Raw genomic sequence first — 19,139 nt, forward strand, 5'->3', positions numbered from 1 at the left:
CAGAGAAGGGCAGCGAGGCTGGGGAGGGGTCTGGAGAACAAGTCTGCTGAGGAGCGGCTGACGGAGTTGCGGCTGTTCAGTCTGGAGAAGAGGAGGCTGAAGGGGGACCTTATTGCTCTCTACAACTCTCTGACAGGAGGTTGTAGTGAGGCAGGTGTTGGTCTCTTCTCCCAAGTAACCAGTGATAGGACAAGAGGCAATGGCCTCAAGTTGCATCGGGGGAGGTTTAGATTAGATATTAGGAGAAATTTCCTCACTGAAAGAGTGGTCAGACATTGGAACAGGCTGCCCAGGGCAGTGGTGGAGTTTCCATCCCTGGAGGCATTCAAAAAATGTGTAGATGTGGCACTTCAGGATATGGTTTAGCAGACACGGTGGTGTTGGGTTGATGGCTGGACCTGATGATCTTAGAGGTCTTTTCCAACCTATGATTCTATGATTCTAACAATTTTCCACCAGGGTTTTAGATAGCAAGCTGCGTTTTGGAGGGGAGGGTATCTCCTTCTTCCTTCTAGAAATGGGCTGCCTGGCACTTCTGAGTTTCTGCGGGAGACACCTGCGCTGCCAGGTTCACTGGTACCTAAAACACCACCAGTGAGTGTGCCCGACAGAGGTGTGCAGAGGTGTTTTGCTCCTGCTCACCAACCCAAAGGCACCAGGGCGAGCCCCTTGCCCAAGGACACTGGCCACCACAGCACCTCTACCACAGAGCTGCCAAGGGCCTGTCCCCAGACCCCCAGATTGAGAACAGCCCTGAGGAGAACGACTTGGGGGTGCCGGTTGACCAGAAGCTCAGCATGACCTGGCAGTGTGCACTCGCAGCTCAGAAGGCCGACCGTGCCCTGGGCTGCATCCCCAGCAGCGTGGGCACAGGTTGAGGGAGGGGATTCTGCCCCTCTGCCCCACTCTGGTGAGACCCCCCTGGGAGTGCCCCTCCTCTGGAGCCCTCAGCACAGGACAGACCTGGAGCTGTGGGAACGGGGCCAGAGGAGGCCCCAGCAATGATCCGAGGGCTGGAACCCCTCTGCTGGGAGGAAAGGCTGGGAGAGCTGGGGCTGCTCAGCCTGGAGAAGAGAAGGCTCCGGGGAAACCTTAGAGCAGCCTGGCAGTGCCTGGAGGGGCTGCGAGAGAGCTGGGACAAGGGCATGGAGTGACAGGACAAGGGGTGATGGCTTTGAGCTGAAAGAGGGCAGATTCAGGTTAGGTGTAAGAAAGAAATTCTTCCCCATGAGGGTGGTGAGGCCCTGGCCCAGGTTGCCCAGAGAAGCTGTGGCTGCCCCCTCCCTGGCAGTGTGCAAGGCCAGGCTGGACGGGGCTTGGAGCACCCTGCTCTGGTGGAAGGGGTCCCTGCCCGTGGCGGGGGGGGGCACTGAATGATCTATAATGCCCCTTCCAAGCCAAACCATTCCACGAGTCTGTGACACCCCCTCCGCCCTCCCTGGGGCGAGGTCCTCTGCCTCAGCCCCTGTCTCAAGCCCTGGCCTTCGCCTCATGACCCGCCCCTAGTCCCGGCCGGGGGTCTGGCCGTGCCCCGGGCCCCTGCCGGCCCCAGCCCCGGCTGCTCCGCGGGGCGGGGCCACCACACGGCGGGGGCAGCGCGCCGGGCGGGGGCCGGCGGCCGCGGCGATAAGGGGAGTGCGGGGCCCGCCGGACGCAGCCAATCGGCGTCCCCAGCGCCTGGTCCGATCTCCCCGGAGCGCTCTCATTGGTCGTTCCCCTCCCCTCGCCTCACGGGCGGAGGCCGGCGGCGGCCAATGGGGCGCGCGGGCGCGGGAGGGGAGGCGGGGCCGGGCGGCGAGCGCGCGAGCGGCGGGGGCGGCATGGCGGGCTGCCGGCGGCCGTGAGGGAGCGCGTGCGGGGCGGCCGTCGCCATGTCGCCGGTGTGGTCGCTGGGTGCCGGGCTGCTGCTGCTGCTGCTGTGGGTGCGGCACCGGGGGCTGGAGGCCGTGCTGGTTCACCACCGCTGGGTCTTCGTCTGCCTCTTCCTCCTGCCGCTCTCCATCCTCTTCGACATCTACTACCAGCTGCGCGCCTGGGCCGTCTGGCGCCTGCACAGCGCCCCGCGGCAGCACGCCCAGCGCGTCCGCCACATCCAGGCGCAGGTGAGGCCCGGCCGGACCCCCGCGTCCTGGGGGAAGAGCCGGGGCCCGGCGGCGAGGGCTTCCCCCCCCCCCCCCCCCCCCCCCCCCCCCGCTGCCTCCCCCGGAGCCTGGGCCAAATCCAGCCTTGAATCCGGTTGTGGGGAGAAGCGAGCCAATAAAAGCCAGCGGGTGTTCCTGCCCCTGTGGTCTGGGTTTTTTTTTTCCCCTTATCTGAAACTCCTCTCGAAGTTGCGGCCTCAGCCCCTGGCAGGTGCAGGTGTGGCTGCTGTCGTGGCACCCCGAGGGGCGCGCTGCGGCTCTCCGCACGCTGACACGGCTGGGGCACGAACCTGTGTGCGCCCAGGTCACCTGGGAAAAAGTTCGTCTGGCTCAGTGCCCTGCTTTAACACCGCTTACATCCTGCTGCTCGGCGTTGTTAGCTCCGAGAGATGATTGAGGGGGAGCTGCAACTTCTCTTCCGCCCAGAAATGCAGATGGCTTTAATGTTTCTGTGCTCTCCAGTATTTATGATAACTCTGTCGCGTCTACTTCTATTTTCTTCCTTGACTCTCATGTTCATTGCAGATACAGATGGGTATTAGTGTGCGCGGAGTTGTTCTTTGAGGGTTTGGGGGTGGGTGTTTTATCACCAGCTGCAGTAGCAGTTGAGCTTTGAAGAAAATGCTACAATTGGTGTTTGTTCTCCGGATGTGAACCGCTGTGGCTTGGCAAAATTCATGGATCATGTGTATGGCTTACACATTTTCCTTCTCAACTTTACTCTCTTTGCCTGTTCATGTTCAGGCCCAGACCATTTTTTTGGTGTGTTTAAGAGGCGTTGTTTCATTAACCTTCACGGAACTGACATTACTTATGACAGTGGTAATACCTCCCTCTGAGTATAGGTTTCCCTGTAGGTCTTTAAAACTTTCATTCTAGTTTTTGGAGTCCCGTCTCCAAAAAAACCCAAAGGCCTACGGGGTGTTAGAAATGCTTCCCTACATGACTAGACCCCTCTGGTGGTGTTTTATTTAGAAGTTCAGAGATCTGCAGAGAGAATTCCAAAGTGTTGCTGCTCAACACAGGGACATCCAGGCTTTGTTACTTGCAGGTAACATGCTTCTAGAGGAGTTACAATATTTCTGAACACTTATTTGCAGCGGGGAGGGGGGGGGGGGGGGGGGGCGCAATGGGTCTGCTCTGCATTATTGACGACATGTATGCCTTACAGCATCAGTTCAGTTGTTACCTCTTGCAGGTTCGGGAATGGAAAAACGAAGGCAGCAAAAGATACATGTGCACTGGCCGGCCTGGCTGGCTGACTGTATCACTTCGTGTCGGAAAGTACAAGAAGATTCATAAGAACATCATGATCAACTTAATGGATGTTCTGGACGTGGACAGTGAAAGACAGGTAACAAATTCGTCACAAGGCTTTCATAATAATGACATTTACCGCTTTTTTTACTGTATTTGTAGCTGAAGAAGGGATTAGATTCCATAAAGAACAAAGTATTTTTGTAGGAGTAGACCCCACCAAATTTCAGGTTTTACAACGTGTGCTTGGATCATTCTATCCAAAAAAAGCAGCATATGGAATTGCTTAGCTTTTATGTGCTGAAGTCTAAAAGACCAGATTGATTTATGGTTTGGGGGACTGAGCAACAAGATGTTAAGGCAGAGGAGGAATCACTGAACAGTTTCAACTATTTTTAGTAGTGCTCTTAGGAAAGTAAGTCTCTGAATTCTGGTAACAGATGGAAGTACAATCCAGTTAGCCATGTTTTGTCATCGTTAATGCTGAACACTTAATTTGTGTTTGGTGGGGGGAATTCGGGTTTTCTGTGGTTTAGGTTGTTCGTGTGGAACCTTTGGTGACCATGGGCCAGTTGACAGCACACCTGAATCCCATGGGCTGGACCGTTCCTGTGGTTCCAGAGCTGGATGACCTTACAGTAGGTAAGGGTCGTTGTGATGAGAAAGGAGTCACTGATTTTGCTGCATTTTCATTAGCTTTTTATATAGTAACACGTTGCATTCTTTTAAAAAGTTCTGGAAATACTCTATTGAACCTTACGTTCTGTTGTGGTATTTATGTTATAAGCACTTCCTGTTTTTTCTTTTAATAGTCTTAAAAGCCATGCCCGGAGCTTAGAAGTGGGTTTTTGTTCTGATAAACCACCTTCATTTTGGACTGTGTTTCATTTGATTTGTTATGTGCTCTCTTGATAAGGTGGCCTGATCATGGGAACTGGCATTGAGTCTTCATCCCACATCTATGGACTTTTTCAGCACACCTGTGTGGCCTATGAACTTGTTCTTGCTGATGGAAGCCTTGTGAGATGTTCACCAGTAAGACAAAATATTACTTTGCTATCATTTACAATGTCGTTGACAGTTATTGGTATGGTTGTATGATTTAGTATGACATACTTTTTGCAGACTGAAAATTCAGACCTATTTTATGCAGTGCCTTGGTCTTGTGGTACTCTGGGTTTCCTGGTTGCAGCAGAAATAAAAATGATTCCTGCCAAGAAATATGTCAAAATACATTATGAGCCTGTGAGAGGACTGCAGAAGATTTGTGAAAAGTTTACTGAAGAATCTAAGAAAAAGGAGAATAGTTTTGTGGAAGGACTTGTGTATTCTTTGGAAGAAGCAGTCATCATGACAGGAATCTTGACCGATGAAGCTGAGCAAAGCAAGGTAACTGAAGGGAAGTTACTCACAAAGGAAAAAAACACCCCCAAAGTTTAGCTGAAGCTGTACTATATGCCAGTATAAAACCAGTATCATGAGATTGGAACAGTCTCTTAACGTGGGATTAAAAGTTAGATCTGTCCGTCAGAGTATTCTAAATTACAGCTCTTTGTTACTATGACAGAGACTGTACTCTGAATCTCTTCAGTTGACAAGAAATGACCCACTAATTTCATTCTTCTAGCAAGTAATTTAGTCTATAGCCTTTTCATTGCAGTACCTAAGGAGGAAGAGAATTATCTTTCCTCATATATGGAACAATGCTGTTTTAAATGGCAGTTATTCAGAGTAACTCTTTTCCCAGCAAGCTTTTAATACAGTCAATATTGGGAAGACACCTCAGGGACATTTACAGGAGGGACACGCTCACTGTTCACTGCATCCCTCAACCTGGGTGTTTCTCCTCTGCTGTAGTGAGACTTTGGGTTAATGATGGGTTGAGAGATCGATATTTTAGGAATTCAGTTCTGTCACATTCATGGTCTCATAATTAGCTGGTAACAGACAAACCTTAGCAAGCCTAATTTAAATTAAACCTGAATGGCAAGAAAGATAAGAAGGAGCTGTGCATGTGGAGAAGTGGAAGCTCCCTAGATCTCTTGTGACAGTCTCATTCAAACTGTCCCAGAGGGCACAAGGTTGATTCCTCACAGTGAAGGCATTTGGGGTCGTACTTAATGTTGTCTAGTAAGGTGTAACTGTTACCTGTGTTGGTGTTTGCGAATGAATGCCTGTTTTCTTGTAGATAAACAGAATTGGCAACTACTACAAGCCGTGGTTCTTTAAGCATGTGGAGAAGTATTTGAAAGCTGATAGGACTGGTGTAGAATACATTCCCTCAAGACATTATTACCATAGACATACACGCAGTATCTTTTGGGAGCTCCAGGTAAGACTAGTTCCAAAATTAAAATAACATCTGCAGGAGGGTACTCTGCTCTTTACCAGTGTAGGTACAATGTACCTGCTTCCCTTTGGCAGCACTTGTGTCTTTCACGGCAGTAAAATCAGTGAAGCTTATGGCAAATTTAAAAGTCCTGCTTTGGGGCAAAACAAATACAAAGGCACTTCCTTATATATAAGACGTAGCCTCCTAGTTTCTGTTGTAGTGCTTTTCTGAATTTAGACCTTAAGTACATATTTCAGCGTTAAGCTTTTATACCTACTAAGTGATTTTTAAAGACAGATGATGGAAAAAAAGTGAATGTAAAATTATGGCTGAAAACTTGCCCTGCCTAAACTCAGAATAGTAATTATGCAGTAAGGTTGTTACTTCGAATTTCATAAATGTATTAGTTGTGATGGGCATTTACGCAAAACTCTATTTGGCATTCTGCAAGATTCCCATTGCTACATTTTGAATCTCTGGAGTGAGAGACCCGATCCTTTCAGCTCCCAGAGCAGTTAATCAGGAGTTGGCTGTGCAGGAAGTACTGAAAATTTTACAGCTTTGAAATTCTTTTAAGAACTGATCTTGTATGTGTTTATTCTGGCAAGAGTTCTGTAAGTTTAGCTTCTTAAGCACTACTTCCTTAGCTGTTTTAAGATAATAGCCTGCTGTTCTCTGAACTTCGTTCTCTGAAATTATCTGGGGCCGAGTATGTCGTGATTCGTGTGACTGAAAATCAGTCGTTGTAACTAGAGGAGGCTAAGGGCAGGGCTGTGTAGCCGAGTTCAGTCCAGGCCTCTCTTATTTGTTCATATCTGTGTTATAGTTATTTAGCAAAAGTAACAGCAGTTAAATTTCTTGAAAATCTGGCTTAATATTGCTCTGAGGATTCTCAAGTATTGTCTTTTGGTTTGCTTACGCATTCTTAAGTCAAACTCTTTTTCTTTCCTCTTTAAAGGATATTATTCCTTTTGGCAATAACCCTGTTTTCCGTTACCTGTTTGGCTGGATGGTTCCTCCAAAAATCTCTTTGTTAAAACTCACCCAAGGAGAAGCTATTCGAAAGCTGTATGAGCAACACCATGTTGTACAGGACATGTTGGTGCCAATGAAGAGCCTTGAAAAATCTATCCAAACCTTCCACGTTGACCTTAATGTAAGAACACATGTTCTTAAAATGCGGCGAACCTTGCACTGTGTGTAATCAGAACTGTGACTGTTCATCTTAAGACGTAATAGTCTGCGTGTGTAGAAGGTCATGATTGTATCCTGGGGAGTACTGTGCTTTGCGAGTCTGTGGTGCAAGGCCGCAGAAGAAATGAACGCAGCTTTCTGAAAAAAAGAATTTTAAAAAAGGGAGATTCAGACTTTAGTAGAAGGCCAGCACTTCTCAGATTTTATCACTTAGTAAAGTGAACTGATTTTTCTTTCACTTAAAATGTCTGGCGGTCTCACTAAACCCAGCTGTGGGAATTAAATTCCCTTTCTTGCTTTTATTTCTGAATTTATTTTAGTTAGTATGAGAAGTACAAATGTGGCAATTTCAGTTTTGGACTGACCTGGAAAAGAAAGCTCTTCATTCTCTTTTTACTCAGAATGTTTACTCAGTTGTTGCTTTGGGATCAGGGATGGTGGGTTTTTTTCAAGTATTTAAGGGGGAGGAGATGTAATTCTAGGAGGACGCAGCACAAATTCTGAGCATCTCGATCGGTCTGTGGTACAGTCATTAGAAAGTGTAGCTAAGAACCACGGCAAGTCAATCAGAAAAGAAGAGCTGTGTAAAATTCAATCCCAAATTGGGAAGAAATCCTCTTAACTCTTCATTTTGTCACCAGTATTAAGAGATAGCTTAAAGGATTATTTTGTTAAAAATAAGTGATAAAGTGTTTTCTTACCTCTGCAGGTGTACCCTCTTTGGTTATGTCCTTTCATATTGCCCAATAATCCTGGTATGGTCCACCCAAAAGGGGATGAAGCAGAACTCTACGTGGATATAGGAGCTTATGGAGAGCCCAAAAGCAAACAATTTGAAGCCAGGGCTTCAATGAGGCAAATGGAAAAGTTTGTAAGAAGTGTGCACGGGTAAGGATCCCATTTCTTAGAACAGTAATAATGCCATATAATTTACACTGTGTAGTTTAATCACAGTTATTTATTCCCACAGCACTTTAATGTTGCAATAATTTAACAACCACAGTAACTGAAGACTAATTTTATTTACTGATTTTGATGTTGCGATTTCATTATTTGATTGCAAAACCAACCAACCAAACGAGCACATTGGCTGACGTTCTTGCAGCGTATCTGGGAGCGGGGTAGCTTCAGGTCACCGGCGCGTCCTTTCAGCTCCAGGCTGCTCTGGGAGTAGGGTCTCTGCTGCACCAAAATACATCCACACACCCAGGTGCAGAAAGAGCTCAGCAGGTCGGTACTGGCTGCGCACAAACCAGTTGCTGTCCAGGAGCGGTGTTAGTGGGGCTCAGTGTCAGCTCTTGGCGAGGCTGGCCAGCCCAGCCCTCAGGAAGGCAGCCGCTGGGATGGCGTAGCAAGGCTGGCTTGTTTCAGGCCGGTTCAGAGCAGGGGCAGAGCAAGTGCTGCTTTGGCCGCAGCAGGCCGCAGTCCCTCCAGGAATCCCGCAGGCTGTTAAAGTCTGGACAGCTTCCCTGCCTGCCCTTGGGACTTTTCTGTTCCCTGCAGCCCTTGCAGCGTCATGCTGCAGTTCTGCCCCGTCCTTGCACTGGTGTGTCCTTGCACGAGGAGGCCAGCCTTGACCATTCCCTGCGGTCCCTGTGTGGTGGCAGGAGGCTTTCCTTCCCCACAACTTGTGCTTCCATAGCTTCCTTTCCCCTCCCCTGATTCTTACTCCACAGGGCCGCAGTAGGTGTGAGATATGTGCCCACCATCTGTCACAAACTCACGCCAGCCCAATTTGCTGTAGTAGTGTCAGTGGAGAAGCAGTTACAGGCTTGTTTCTCAGAAACAAAAAACAACTACACGGTATTTTTACACCATCAGTATGATTTATCCACATCTCTGTTTTGACCTACTTCTCGGTCTAATGGCGATTACATCCCTTGTGGCTGAGTAACAATGGTGAGTCTGCTTCAAGATGATTGTAAATGACCTTTAGCTGCAATAAGTGATCGGCCAGAGAACAAAGCAAGTGGAAGTTAATTTTAAGCTTTTTTTAATTAACTTGAAATTAGACTTTTAATTTAAAGTTCTTTACTAGCAAAGTTTTGTCCCTTCTCTGCCTGTCACTGGGAAACGAACAATGGATAAATGCTTAACTCACAGTTTCGTAATCACACACAACAGAGCTTTTATGTAACAGTTTGTGTTTTACTGCTGTACTCTGATGCTGGCTGCATTTTGGAGAGCACAGTATGAAAGTAAGGAAGAGTCCACAGATAAATAAGGATTTCATTTATTTTTGTAAATGGACCTTTGCTACACTGTGCTTCATCTACACTATGAATTTATCTTCTCGGCCTGGTCGGATTTGGCAGGCTTTTGCCTTCCTAGCTAGATTCTCGATGTCCAGTTCAAAGAAACCACAAAGAGTCAAAGAACGTATTGCTCATCTGCCTTCAATGCATTTTGTAACGCAGGGTAATACGAGGCGCCGTGACTGTACCTCCGTGGATCATAGGAAAGCGTGCAGGAAGAAGACTTTTTTTTTTTGAAGCTAGAATTAAAAGGTTTTGAATGGAAGAAAAAGGAAAGCAGGCTTTCAAGAGTAGTTAGGAAAATATTTATAAGGGAGGATTTAGGCTATGTGTGGTTTTCTGTGCACGGGGCCAGACTCTTGATTTGGGGGAAGTTCTCTCTGGACTTGGGTTTCTGTGAACACAAGTTGTTAGAATACAGCTGGTCAGAAGATTTGGCTGCACGTGGTTAGGATGTCTAAACGTGAACCACTGTTTCATATGCATTTTTTAGTCCTTCCCCTTTTCTCTCTGTAGCAGCAAAACAAATGAAAGTATCAATACATTGATGGCTAAAGAAGTGTTCTGAACCATATTTTAAAAGGAACAGTGACTTTGTTTTCTTTTGCCATCTTCCCCTTCACCAAAATGACTCTAGCAATATTCTGCTCTTTTCAGCATTACACGTTAATTCCTCTTGGAAAAGAGATTATGATAATGGTAAATCCACAGAACAGAATTGGCTGAGTGTCCCGGTGTAATCCATGTGACCAATTATATTTGCTTGTTTTTAAGAAATATTGTGAATGGGGTTTTTTGTTGAATATTTGCTATTCATAGCTTGCCCTGATTTTTTTTTTTTAATATTCTGTTTCAAATCTTGTGGCACAGTTAATATTGAATCTCTGTCTCTTCCCCCCGGCCCCGCTCCAGTTTCCAGATGCTGTATGCAGATTGCTATATGACCCGTGAGGAGTTCTGGGACATGTTTGATGGTTCGTTATACCACAAGCTGAGGGAGCAGATGAATTGCAAGGATGCCTTTCCAGAAGTGTATGACAAAATCTGCAAAGCTGCGAGGCACTGAGCCTGGGTCATCTAAGCAAGCAATCAGGGAAAGATTAATTTACCTATAGCTAGTCAGTATATCCTTAAAAAAAAAAAGCTTTATTGCTCTCCAAATAAGCTTCTTCTTGTTGATGTTTAAAGGTATGAATTCCTGCTTTATGAGTTTATGTTTAGTATGTCTTCATATGTTTTAAAACCAATTTTCGAAACTCAAAGTGATTGTTTTTAAGAACTCTTAAGTGCTAGCCTTTGTATCTGATGTCGTGACATAGGTGAATTCACCTATTTCCGAGCATAAGAAACATAATTGGAAAGGAAGAAGATGCTGGAGTTACACCAGCTGTATACTGTAGCTGTATTTAAACTTACTTTTGAAAATGACAGGGAGGGCTTAGAAATGGGTGCCAAAGGTGAACACATTGTCAGATTAATTGTGATGTTAAATACATTTGCCTCCTGTGGGTAACCTGTAGAGCAGCTTAGCAATGGTACCGCAGTCTTCCGGCTGTACAGCGCTGCACGGTGTTGGGTGGTGCTTCGCTGCTTGGGGTGTACCGTGCTGTAATCTCAACAGAGCCATTCGACTCCCTGACAGTGGCTTCGGTTTCAAAGCTGAGTGTTGAGGTGTGAAGAAAATGCTTTTTACTTGTGCCTATCAGATTTGTACTGATTTTGATTATAAAGTGCAAGTGGATATAGGTTTTAGGTACTTTTCAATTGGTCAACAGCGCCTTGGTTTTTGTCCCAAAATATCAGTGTTCTGGCTCTGTAGACTACAGAGAAAGTTGCTGCTATCTCATATAGACAAGTATTAATTTCATTTTTTACTCATTGTGAGTCAGTTTATTTGGATTGTTCTTGGTTTTGGTTTTGGTGGTTTTTTTGGGGTTTTGGTTGTTGCTTAATTTTAGTGCCTTATAAATACTCACTTGGAGGAAGATGTGGGTTGTTTTGGACCGCTCCGTCCTGGCCGGTAGGAAGTCAAAGCTTTGTTTATACGAGGTCTGTTAGAGCAAGTGGCTGTGGATAAGAAGAACTCTTGTTGTGAATCTCGATACACACAGGCTTTGGTTTTGACTCGAGTGACATTTTTGCTTTTCATTTTAGCTGGATTAGATTGATAGGCCTTGTAAAAGGACAGTTTCAGTCACCTGAGGGGAAATCAGTAGTCAGTGCTGTTCAGTTCCCCTTCTGCTGCACACTGTTGAAAATGGCACAGTCACACACTTCGTACAGCCAAGCGTAGAAGTGTGGAAATGTTTTCATCCTGTAGCCAGAAACATGGTTCCAACCAAGCCTGTGTCTTGTCCAAGCAGTACTTTAAATTGTTACTTGAAACCTTACTGAGCTTGAGGGAAACAAGTAATTTTCTGGAGGCTTGTGTCGGGGGTAATGTGAAGGTGCCAGAGGGAGGCATAATTTTATATGAGTGCTAAACCAATGATTTTATTTATTGATAGATGGATGTTTATGGTCCACATGAAACCAATGATAAAGCAGTAACAAGAATAAGTCTGGCCTGTTACTCAGTGATGCACACTGGGCAAATCATGTGCAAATAAGGCACCCCTTAACATCCCGTGCAGGGGACTGGTAGCAGGGGCAGCCTGCCTAGGGGAGACGCAGCCACCGCAGAGCTGCCCCAGCCAGAGCAGGGCAGCGGAGCTATGTCAGTGATCCAGCAGTGTCTGCTACCCCGTTCCAGGCTTCTGGGGACACCGGGAGGCAAGCGCTGCTTCTCAGGGTGGAACCGGCCTTCCTGCCCCTGGCGGGGAGCGGAACAAGAGCCGGTGCCTCGTCACTGGGGCAAAGCTGCGGCTTAGCCCAGTGCTTGTAAGATGATCTGCACAGAGCAAGAATGGGTTACGTTAGCTTTTAAAGGGCGATGTTAAACCAGCTAGAGGATATGCAAATACTTTTACTTAGGTAGCGTTTCTCTCACTTATGTACTGATGATCTTTAGGTATGCACTGTATTTGGGTTTTCACTCCTTAATTTATTGGCAAACTTTGTATGACGTGATTGGGTACTGTACCTGTATCGGTCACATACATGCATAACTGCTGATGCTCTTCATTTTTGGTTTTATGGGCTGTTTAAAATAAAGATCTAGCCAGCATACTGTTCAAAGTGGTGTCTTCTAATGAGCAATTGCTTACTTTTCAACAGCTGCGTTTATCATCTCTGGTGCTTACTGTATTGTCACAAATGGTCAGCGATTAACAAGAAAAGCTGTTGTCTGGGTGAAAGATCAGAGGCTGTGGGAGCTGGCTGGGAGATGAGGAGCCCAGTGCTGCAAAACAGCTTTGGAGGAATGTCTTTGAAGTCTGTGAGTCTGCACTTATCTCTGCCCCAAGACACACCTGTGCAAAACAAACACATCACGGCTGAGCCCTAACCCTTCGGTCACGCCCCGCATAGCCTCACCGTGCCAATTACCCTGATTTTCTACCCCACACCTCATTCTTTCCCTGTGATGTTTTGTCCAAAGAGGACAAAACCCCATTTTGGATTTAGGTGCTACAGCCCTGACATGGATAGCTACTTCATTCTTCTCACTTCACGCTAATAAATCTAATCCCTGGTTCGAATGAGCAGCCACAGAAGCGAGGATAAGGATTCAGTGCACTCTTCAGCCTGAGGAGTTTCACACCCGCATCTTTGGCTTCCTTGAAAAACGCCTCCGCAGCAGCGCTGTGGGCTGAGTCGGAGGAATTCCTGCCTCCCCCTTGGTTGCAGCTGATGCGTCCTCTTCAGTGCTCTCCTCCCAGAGAGAAGGTCCTGGGCTTTCTCCCAAAATCCAGGCTGCTGAATGCCTCGGCCCCAGAGAAACCGCAGTGCAGGTGCCAAAGCCCTGCGTTCCGGTAGTCGCATTTGGTGTTGGCCCTGGCTCATGCTGCCTTTCACAACCCTCTCATCACCCCAGCGTGTTTCTGTAGCCTGCACGTGCCCGTCCCTCCTCAGGCATTTCCCTTCAGGGACCTCCTCCCTCCTTTGCTTGCCTCTCTGGAACAATCATCGGGATTGCCTTAAATCACTGCAGTTTTACCTGTGTTCAATTATCCCCCCCACCAAAGGATAATTGCAGATTAATTAGCATACCTAATCAGCCACAACTAACATGTAATTACACCTAGATTTAATTATTCCGGTCTGGTCTAAACACTAGTACGAGGCTTCATAAAGGTTAACTCGAAGTGAACCAGCGTACTCCCAGCACATTTTTACGGCCGTCCTTTATCACTGCCAACGAAGTTGTTACCATCTAGGTGTTATCATCCTACGAAGTTTGGAACGATGGCACTAAATTCCCCGTAATTCCCTCCAGCTGCTTACAAACGTCGTTAACTCAAGTGAAGCAGCACGTTCCAGCTTGCGCCGCAGACCCTCGCACGTCGATACTCTAAAGATGGCCGGGGACGGGTCCGTAGGCAGCTGCCCGAGGCCTGGCTGCTCGAACCCCGTCCCCACAGTACTGCTTCCTCAGCTCCCCGCTGAGTTCTACCGGGGGGCTTCACCTGTGGTAACGCCACCATGCCCACACCAGCTACACGATTTCTTTAATTAGCATCGTTTGAAAGGCAGTGTTCAGCACCGCGTGCGCAGCGCGTGGCAGCAGGCCTCCCCTTGGAGGCTGTGCTGTACCTGGCATCCTCTTCTCAGACGTGTCACTGTTATAAAGGCCGAGGTGGAAATGAGGAATGACTCAACAGAAAAGCTAGGCTGCTTGTTGTCTGGGAGTGTTTTATTACCACAGAGCAAGGCTTGAGTTGTCTCCTATCTCCTGCCTTGCCTGCCAGCACGCTGGATTTTCACCTGCCCCGTCCCGTCCGCTGGCGCGTCAGCCTGTTACGCACTGATCTGGGCTTCCCAGCACCACCTTACGCTTGGAAAACGGCAGTGATTCCTTCAGAGCTCTCTGGACAGTGGGGAGCAGAAACCAAATCACACCAATTGTTTTTACCAACAGGCTTGAGCCGCTCGCTGTGGAAAGAGGATGTGATTCAGTGAGCTCAAATTATTGGCTGGATTAATCTCATTAGTCTTAACGAGCATGGAGGTGAACAGAGCTCTTAAAAGCCTGGCTATTCCCTGCAAAATGTGGCTGTGGCTTGAAAAGTGATTTTAGAGCTTGTGCTATTTGATCAGAGAGATGCGCTTGAATTCCAAGCCCTGCTCGCCGCTCAGATTTCTGTTTTATTCCTACTGGAAGTGCAAAATTAACAAAGCTGGGCAATATTGAAAGCCAAATTTCATTATGCTTTCTCCATCACAGGAGTGCTAACTTCTGGCTGCCCCGCTGAAAGCTGCCGAGTTATATTCAGCCAAAGGTGATTTCTAACTCCTCTCTGGAGATCAAGACAGAGCTTTGCAGAGCTGTCAGCCCGTAGTGCCACCGCAGCAGTTCGCTAATCTTGGCCGCGAGCAAAGGTGAGAGCGGAGGGCTGTCCCGAGGCCTCTCATTAGTGCAGTTCCCAACTGCCTCGCAGGGCTTTCATACTAGAGGTTTCAAAGCCCTCTGCGGTGGAAGTGAGCCTTGTTATCTTCCTTCCTCAGGTGGGTAAACCAAGGCACGGCCTGAGTAGGTGATTTTTGTTTGGGGCCGTTGAGCCAGCGCGGGCACTGGGAATTTCACACAGCCTGATTATCTGTCCACCTCCCGGGTCCTTCCCAGGCTGCCTCCTCCACCTCGGTGGAAACTACTTGCCTACAACTCCACTGCAGGCAAATTGCATTTCGCAAGATGCAACAACCACCTTGGCATCTGTGCAGGGCCTTGAGAGCCAGCAGCTCTTCAACCCTCCCACCACTCCTACGCGGTGGGGAAGCACGCAGGTCTCCTCGCTTTCCCAGGAGGGGAGAGGTGCAGCGATACCAACCTCCCCATCCACGGAGGGAACCTGCGGTGGGGCTGGTGGGCGTTTCTCAGCCCTGACCCAGTGCTTTAACTACACAATCATCCCACCTCACAGCAGTTGTAGTGTCAGTAACGTGCGCTCGGTCTCCCAGAGCTGCTCAAGATGATTTTCCTGTAGGCCGGTGCGAAACCGCTTACAGCCCCCTTGTCTGTCAGACTTACAGCAAGTGGGCATCCCGCTTCAAGTTGCTCAGGTACCCCTGCGCGTCACACCGGTACAGGGACTGGTATCTCATCTTCTGAGGGTATTTTTCCTGCTCAGTGATGTTGTAGCAACCGACACCTACAGGGTTCTGGAAGGAGAAGGTCTCATGTGCTCCCCCATCCAGAGACAGCGTGGGGATGCGAGTAGGGCAAAACCAGGTAGTGGCTTCACGTGGTCAGGCCTTTAGTTGCAAAATATACAACAACATGTGGCATATCTTAATGAAACTGAGCCTACATTGTGGGAGATGGAGGAGAAGACACACTAATTGGTATTAGCCCAGCCAGTCCCCTGTGTGAGCAGTTCTTCTCATCACAGCGGTCCATAAAGAAGTCAATTAACTCTGCAGGCTCCAGCGCGCTCACCAGTCGCCTACTGCTAGCTGTAGCACAGGGCTGCCGCGTCACAGCCTCCCCGCTGAAATGGAACCTGTCGAGCTCCCCAGCGATTATGAAGGAGTCTTCATCCATGACTACCTTCAAGTTACGTGCTCCCCACTCAGCTGGACAAAGGGCATAAGCCACGTGGAAGCCTGCTCCTCATCCCTACCCAAGGTGGACTAATTCAGACTAAAGCTTTCCCTGTCTGCTCTGAGCCCTTCAGGTTCTGTTCTGCTTCTCCGTGGGGAAGCCGCCAAGATGAATACAGCTCCAGGAACGGGTACTGAGGGAAGGGCTCCTATCTGCACTGGTGCTGCAATGCACTGCTGATGCTGCTAGAGGGAAAACTGGCTTCCAAGCAGCAGAATATGACTTTCTGGGAGGATACAAGGAGCTCCTGGCACCTGAAAGGATTCAAACCCAGCTGCCCTCATCCATGAAGCGCATCTGCTTGCTTGCGGCTGATGCAGAGCAAAACTAATGAGAAGGGTTGTCTGAGCATCCCTTGAAAAGGGCAACAGCCTGAGGATGCAGGCGGAGGTAACGCGGTCGCCGCTGAGCTCCTGCCCCTCTGCTCAGCACCAGCCGAGCTCACCTGCCCACGGGCAGCACCTGCTCAGCCGTGGGTGCTCAGCGTGCGATGTACGCCAGGGACATCTTCCCCTCGACCTGGCAGGGCGCTGGGCCGCAGGCCTTTATTCGCCGTTTATTCTTTAGCAACCTGTTCTGGGCAAGAGCAGCAGCAACCAGAGAGGAACTCATCTCCTCTCTAAAGGTTGGGCAGCCGGCCAAGTCACCCAGGTTTCCCTGACAATCATCGAGGAGAGAAAAGCACCTCTTGAGATCAGTCTGCCCTTCTGTAACAGCCAGCCACCATGCAGGGCTTCTGCTGGGGTGCTGCTCCATTCAGAGGACACAACTAACCTTGATCTGGCTGAAGTTGTGAGGAGCGCCCACCCGTACTTTGGCTCAGAAGAGTTTCATCTTCTCCCAGCAGTGTCAATAATGGACTGGGGACGGTCGAGGAGGAAGCTCAGAGCCTGACCGTTCCTGTGTCCCTCTCTCGCTGCTGTGTCCGTTCACTCACCTCATTCCCAGTCAAGAGGCGGTAGAACTTTCTGTCGAACCGCTTGGCAGATGACCAGAATGGGGGTTGGCTGGAGTACAGTGATCTCTCAACAGGCTTTGGGTTGTAGGAGCCTGGCCCCACTGCATACTGCAGAGAAGAAAACCTGTTACGCTTCAGTTTGCTCGTAAAAAGAGCTGGACAATGTCAGAGAACCACACATCCACCCACCCATCCATTCATCCACTCATCCATCCATCCACTCATTCGTCCATCCACTCATCCATCCATCCATTCATCCATCCATTCATCCATCCATGAACCCACTCACCCACCCACCCATCCATCCATCCATTCATCCATCCATTCATCCATCCATGAACCCACCCACCCACCCATCCATCCATCCATCCATCCATCCATTCCCCCAGGGCCTAACGCGTGCCCAGCCCAGGCACCCGCTGCGCCACAGGTGATGCCGGTGCCACCAGCCAGTGCTGATGTCCCTGCTCCCACTGACCGCCTCCCTCGGGCACTGGCTGAGCGTGACCCAGAAGATCCTCTCCGTGGGGCAGCTCGGGTTCCTCGGCAGTGTGCTGAAGCAGCCTTTCTTCTTGTTCTCCTTCAGCATCAGCTTGTCCAGGAAACCCTTGACAGTGCTAGTGCTTGGCTTGGGACCTCTGCTCTTCTGGGACAAGGGAGCAGCACGAGAGGCTCAGCTGCCAGTGGTCTCTGGGACCACCCCATCCATCCCGGAGACCTCAGTCCTGCCACTGCTCTCCTGCACGGTGCCTGCAGCCCGCTCGCTCCCCAAATGCTGCTGCATGAGCGTAACTTCTCCAGGATTCAAGGAGTCAAAGAGCAAAATCCAAGAGGGACAGATGCTGGCGTAAGGCAGCTCTCCGTCCTTACGGCAACATGTTGGCAATGCCACAGCTCTCGCTGAGAAACCCTGTCCAGGCACGGGGCCCCGGGGCAACGCACCTCCAAGGCATGATGGCCACCACCGGCGGGCTTCGACTTGTCCCTCGAGAAGGGCTGGCCGGGTCGGGGGCCGCCCGCCCGCCGCAGCCCCTCGCCGATGCTGCTCCGCAGGTGGTAGGTGCCGGGTCCCAGGCCGCTGTCCTGCAGGCACGGGGGAACAGGCGGAGGGGGCCACGCTCAGCCGTAGGACGGGGCCACCCCGCCAGCGTGTCCCCGGGGAAGGAGCAGGACTCACCATGGCTGCCGGCAGGGCACACCTCGCCGTCCTGCTGTCCATGAGCCCTCACGTGCTGCCGGAGCGCTTGTCCCTCTCCTCCAGGCGGGCGTAGGGGTTTCCCCCGGGGCCGTACATCCCGGGACTGGGGAAGCAGTCCTGCGGGAGAGGCTGGGTGGCCACAGGCAGCCTCGGCAGGGGGGACAGTCCCCAGCCCACCACGAGGAGATGTCCCCATGGTAGCTCCTAACCCTTGCAAAGGGCGCGGAGCCACATCCCGCAGCCGGCGGACACCGTCCGGCAGCGTGTCCCGTGCCGGGGTCCGTACCCCGCGGGCATCCCTGAACCGGTGCTTCCCGGCATCGCAGATCCCCCGGAGGCTGGAGGGCCCGGGCTCCTGCAGAAAGTCCCTGATGTCGTACGTTCCCGGGCCCAGCCTTTCCTTCTGCGGGAGGAGAGCGGCGAGGGTGAGGACGGGGCTGGGCAAAGGTGCACAGCGGGCGGACAAAACCCAGCTCTTACCTGGCGTTTGCGCCTCTTCATTATCTCCTTGCACTGGAAATGGGGCAGCTGACCCAGCCCGGAGCCCCTCTCTGCTCTGGCCCAGCCGGAGGTCGATGCTCTCCCCTGCAACACGGAGCCGGAGCGCTGGCGTCAGCAGCGCCGGGACCGGAGCACGAGGCTCAGCCAGCCGTGGCTCCGCAGCCAGGTGAAGAGGGGCGATTAGGGGAGGTGGACACAGGGATCTGCTGCGCCACGTCCCGCTCCCCACCAGGAAGGTGCCCACAAGCCCCAGCACGAGCAGCCCATGTCCCACACTTCCACCCTGGGCTGCTCCCAGCCTGCGCTGCGTGTCCTGGACCATCGTGCGCAAAAAGTCCCCGTGCAAGAAGCTGCTTCCCGGTGGTCTGTACGTGAGGAGACCCACACCACTAAACCCAGCTCTCCCCACGCAGCCAGGCAAGCCCGGCCGGTGGCCTCACCTGGCTGCCCATGTCCCCGGGGAGCGCCTGCAGCCCCGCGCCAGCAGCTCTGGTCCCTGAGGACTGCAGGAGTGGTGGCCACGGCAGCCATCACGGTGGCACCCAGCATCCCGGTTCCCCAGGGAACATCCCCTCCCGGGAGCAGACAGGGCCAGCAGACAGC

At 50.3% G+C, this 19,139-nt stretch overlaps 2 protein-coding genes across 2 annotated transcripts; one reads left to right on the forward strand and one right to left on the reverse strand.

Annotated features, from left to right (window-relative positions):
- The first annotated feature begins 1,796 nt into the window (after positions 1-1,796).
- Positions 1,797-12,356, forward strand: DHCR24 (24-dehydrocholesterol reductase). The gene is made up of 9 exons (XM_075424434.1): positions 1,797-2,102; positions 3,340-3,495; positions 3,935-4,040; positions 4,315-4,433; positions 4,524-4,787; positions 5,587-5,730; positions 6,689-6,886; positions 7,634-7,812; positions 10,092-12,356. Exons 1-9 carry the CDS (start codon positions 1,872-1,874, stop codon positions 10,243-10,245), a joined length of 1,551 nt encoding a protein of 516 aa, XP_075280549.1. The 5' UTR covers positions 1,797-1,871; the 3' UTR covers positions 10,246-12,356.
- A 2,946-nt stretch (positions 12,357-15,302) lies between these two features.
- CIMAP2 (ciliary microtubule associated protein 2) lies at positions 15,303-18,858 on the reverse strand. The gene is given in 9 exon segments (XM_075424086.1): positions 15,303-15,460; positions 16,654-16,659; positions 16,813-16,945; positions 17,316-17,483; positions 17,780-17,920; positions 18,015-18,152; positions 18,322-18,438; positions 18,516-18,620; positions 18,766-18,858. Coding segments are annotated over 9 exon segments (1,059 nt in total).
- Positions 18,859-19,139: the final 281 nt, after the last annotated feature.

The sequence above is a fragment of the Opisthocomus hoazin genome, chromosome 6 (genome assembly GCF_030867145.1).
Source record: "Opisthocomus hoazin isolate bOpiHoa1 chromosome 6, bOpiHoa1.hap1, whole genome shotgun sequence".
Lineage (NCBI taxonomy): Eukaryota > Metazoa > Chordata > Aves > Opisthocomiformes > Opisthocomidae > Opisthocomus > Opisthocomus hoazin.

Bases quoted from the DNA above. Each gene is read 5' to 3' on its own strand.
- DHCR24 (XM_075424434.1), top strand. From the start codon at position 1,872: ATGTCGCCGGTGTGGTCGCTGGGTGCCGGGCTGCTGCTGCTGCTGCTG. The intron at 4,434-4,523 runs GTAAGACAAAAT...TACTTTTTGCAG, and splicing joins GCCTTGTGAGATGTTCACCA to ACTGAAAATTCAGACCTATT. The intron at 4,788-5,586 runs GTAACTGAAGGG...GTTTTCTTGTAG, and splicing joins ATGAAGCTGAGCAAAGCAAG to ATAAACAGAATTGGCAACTA.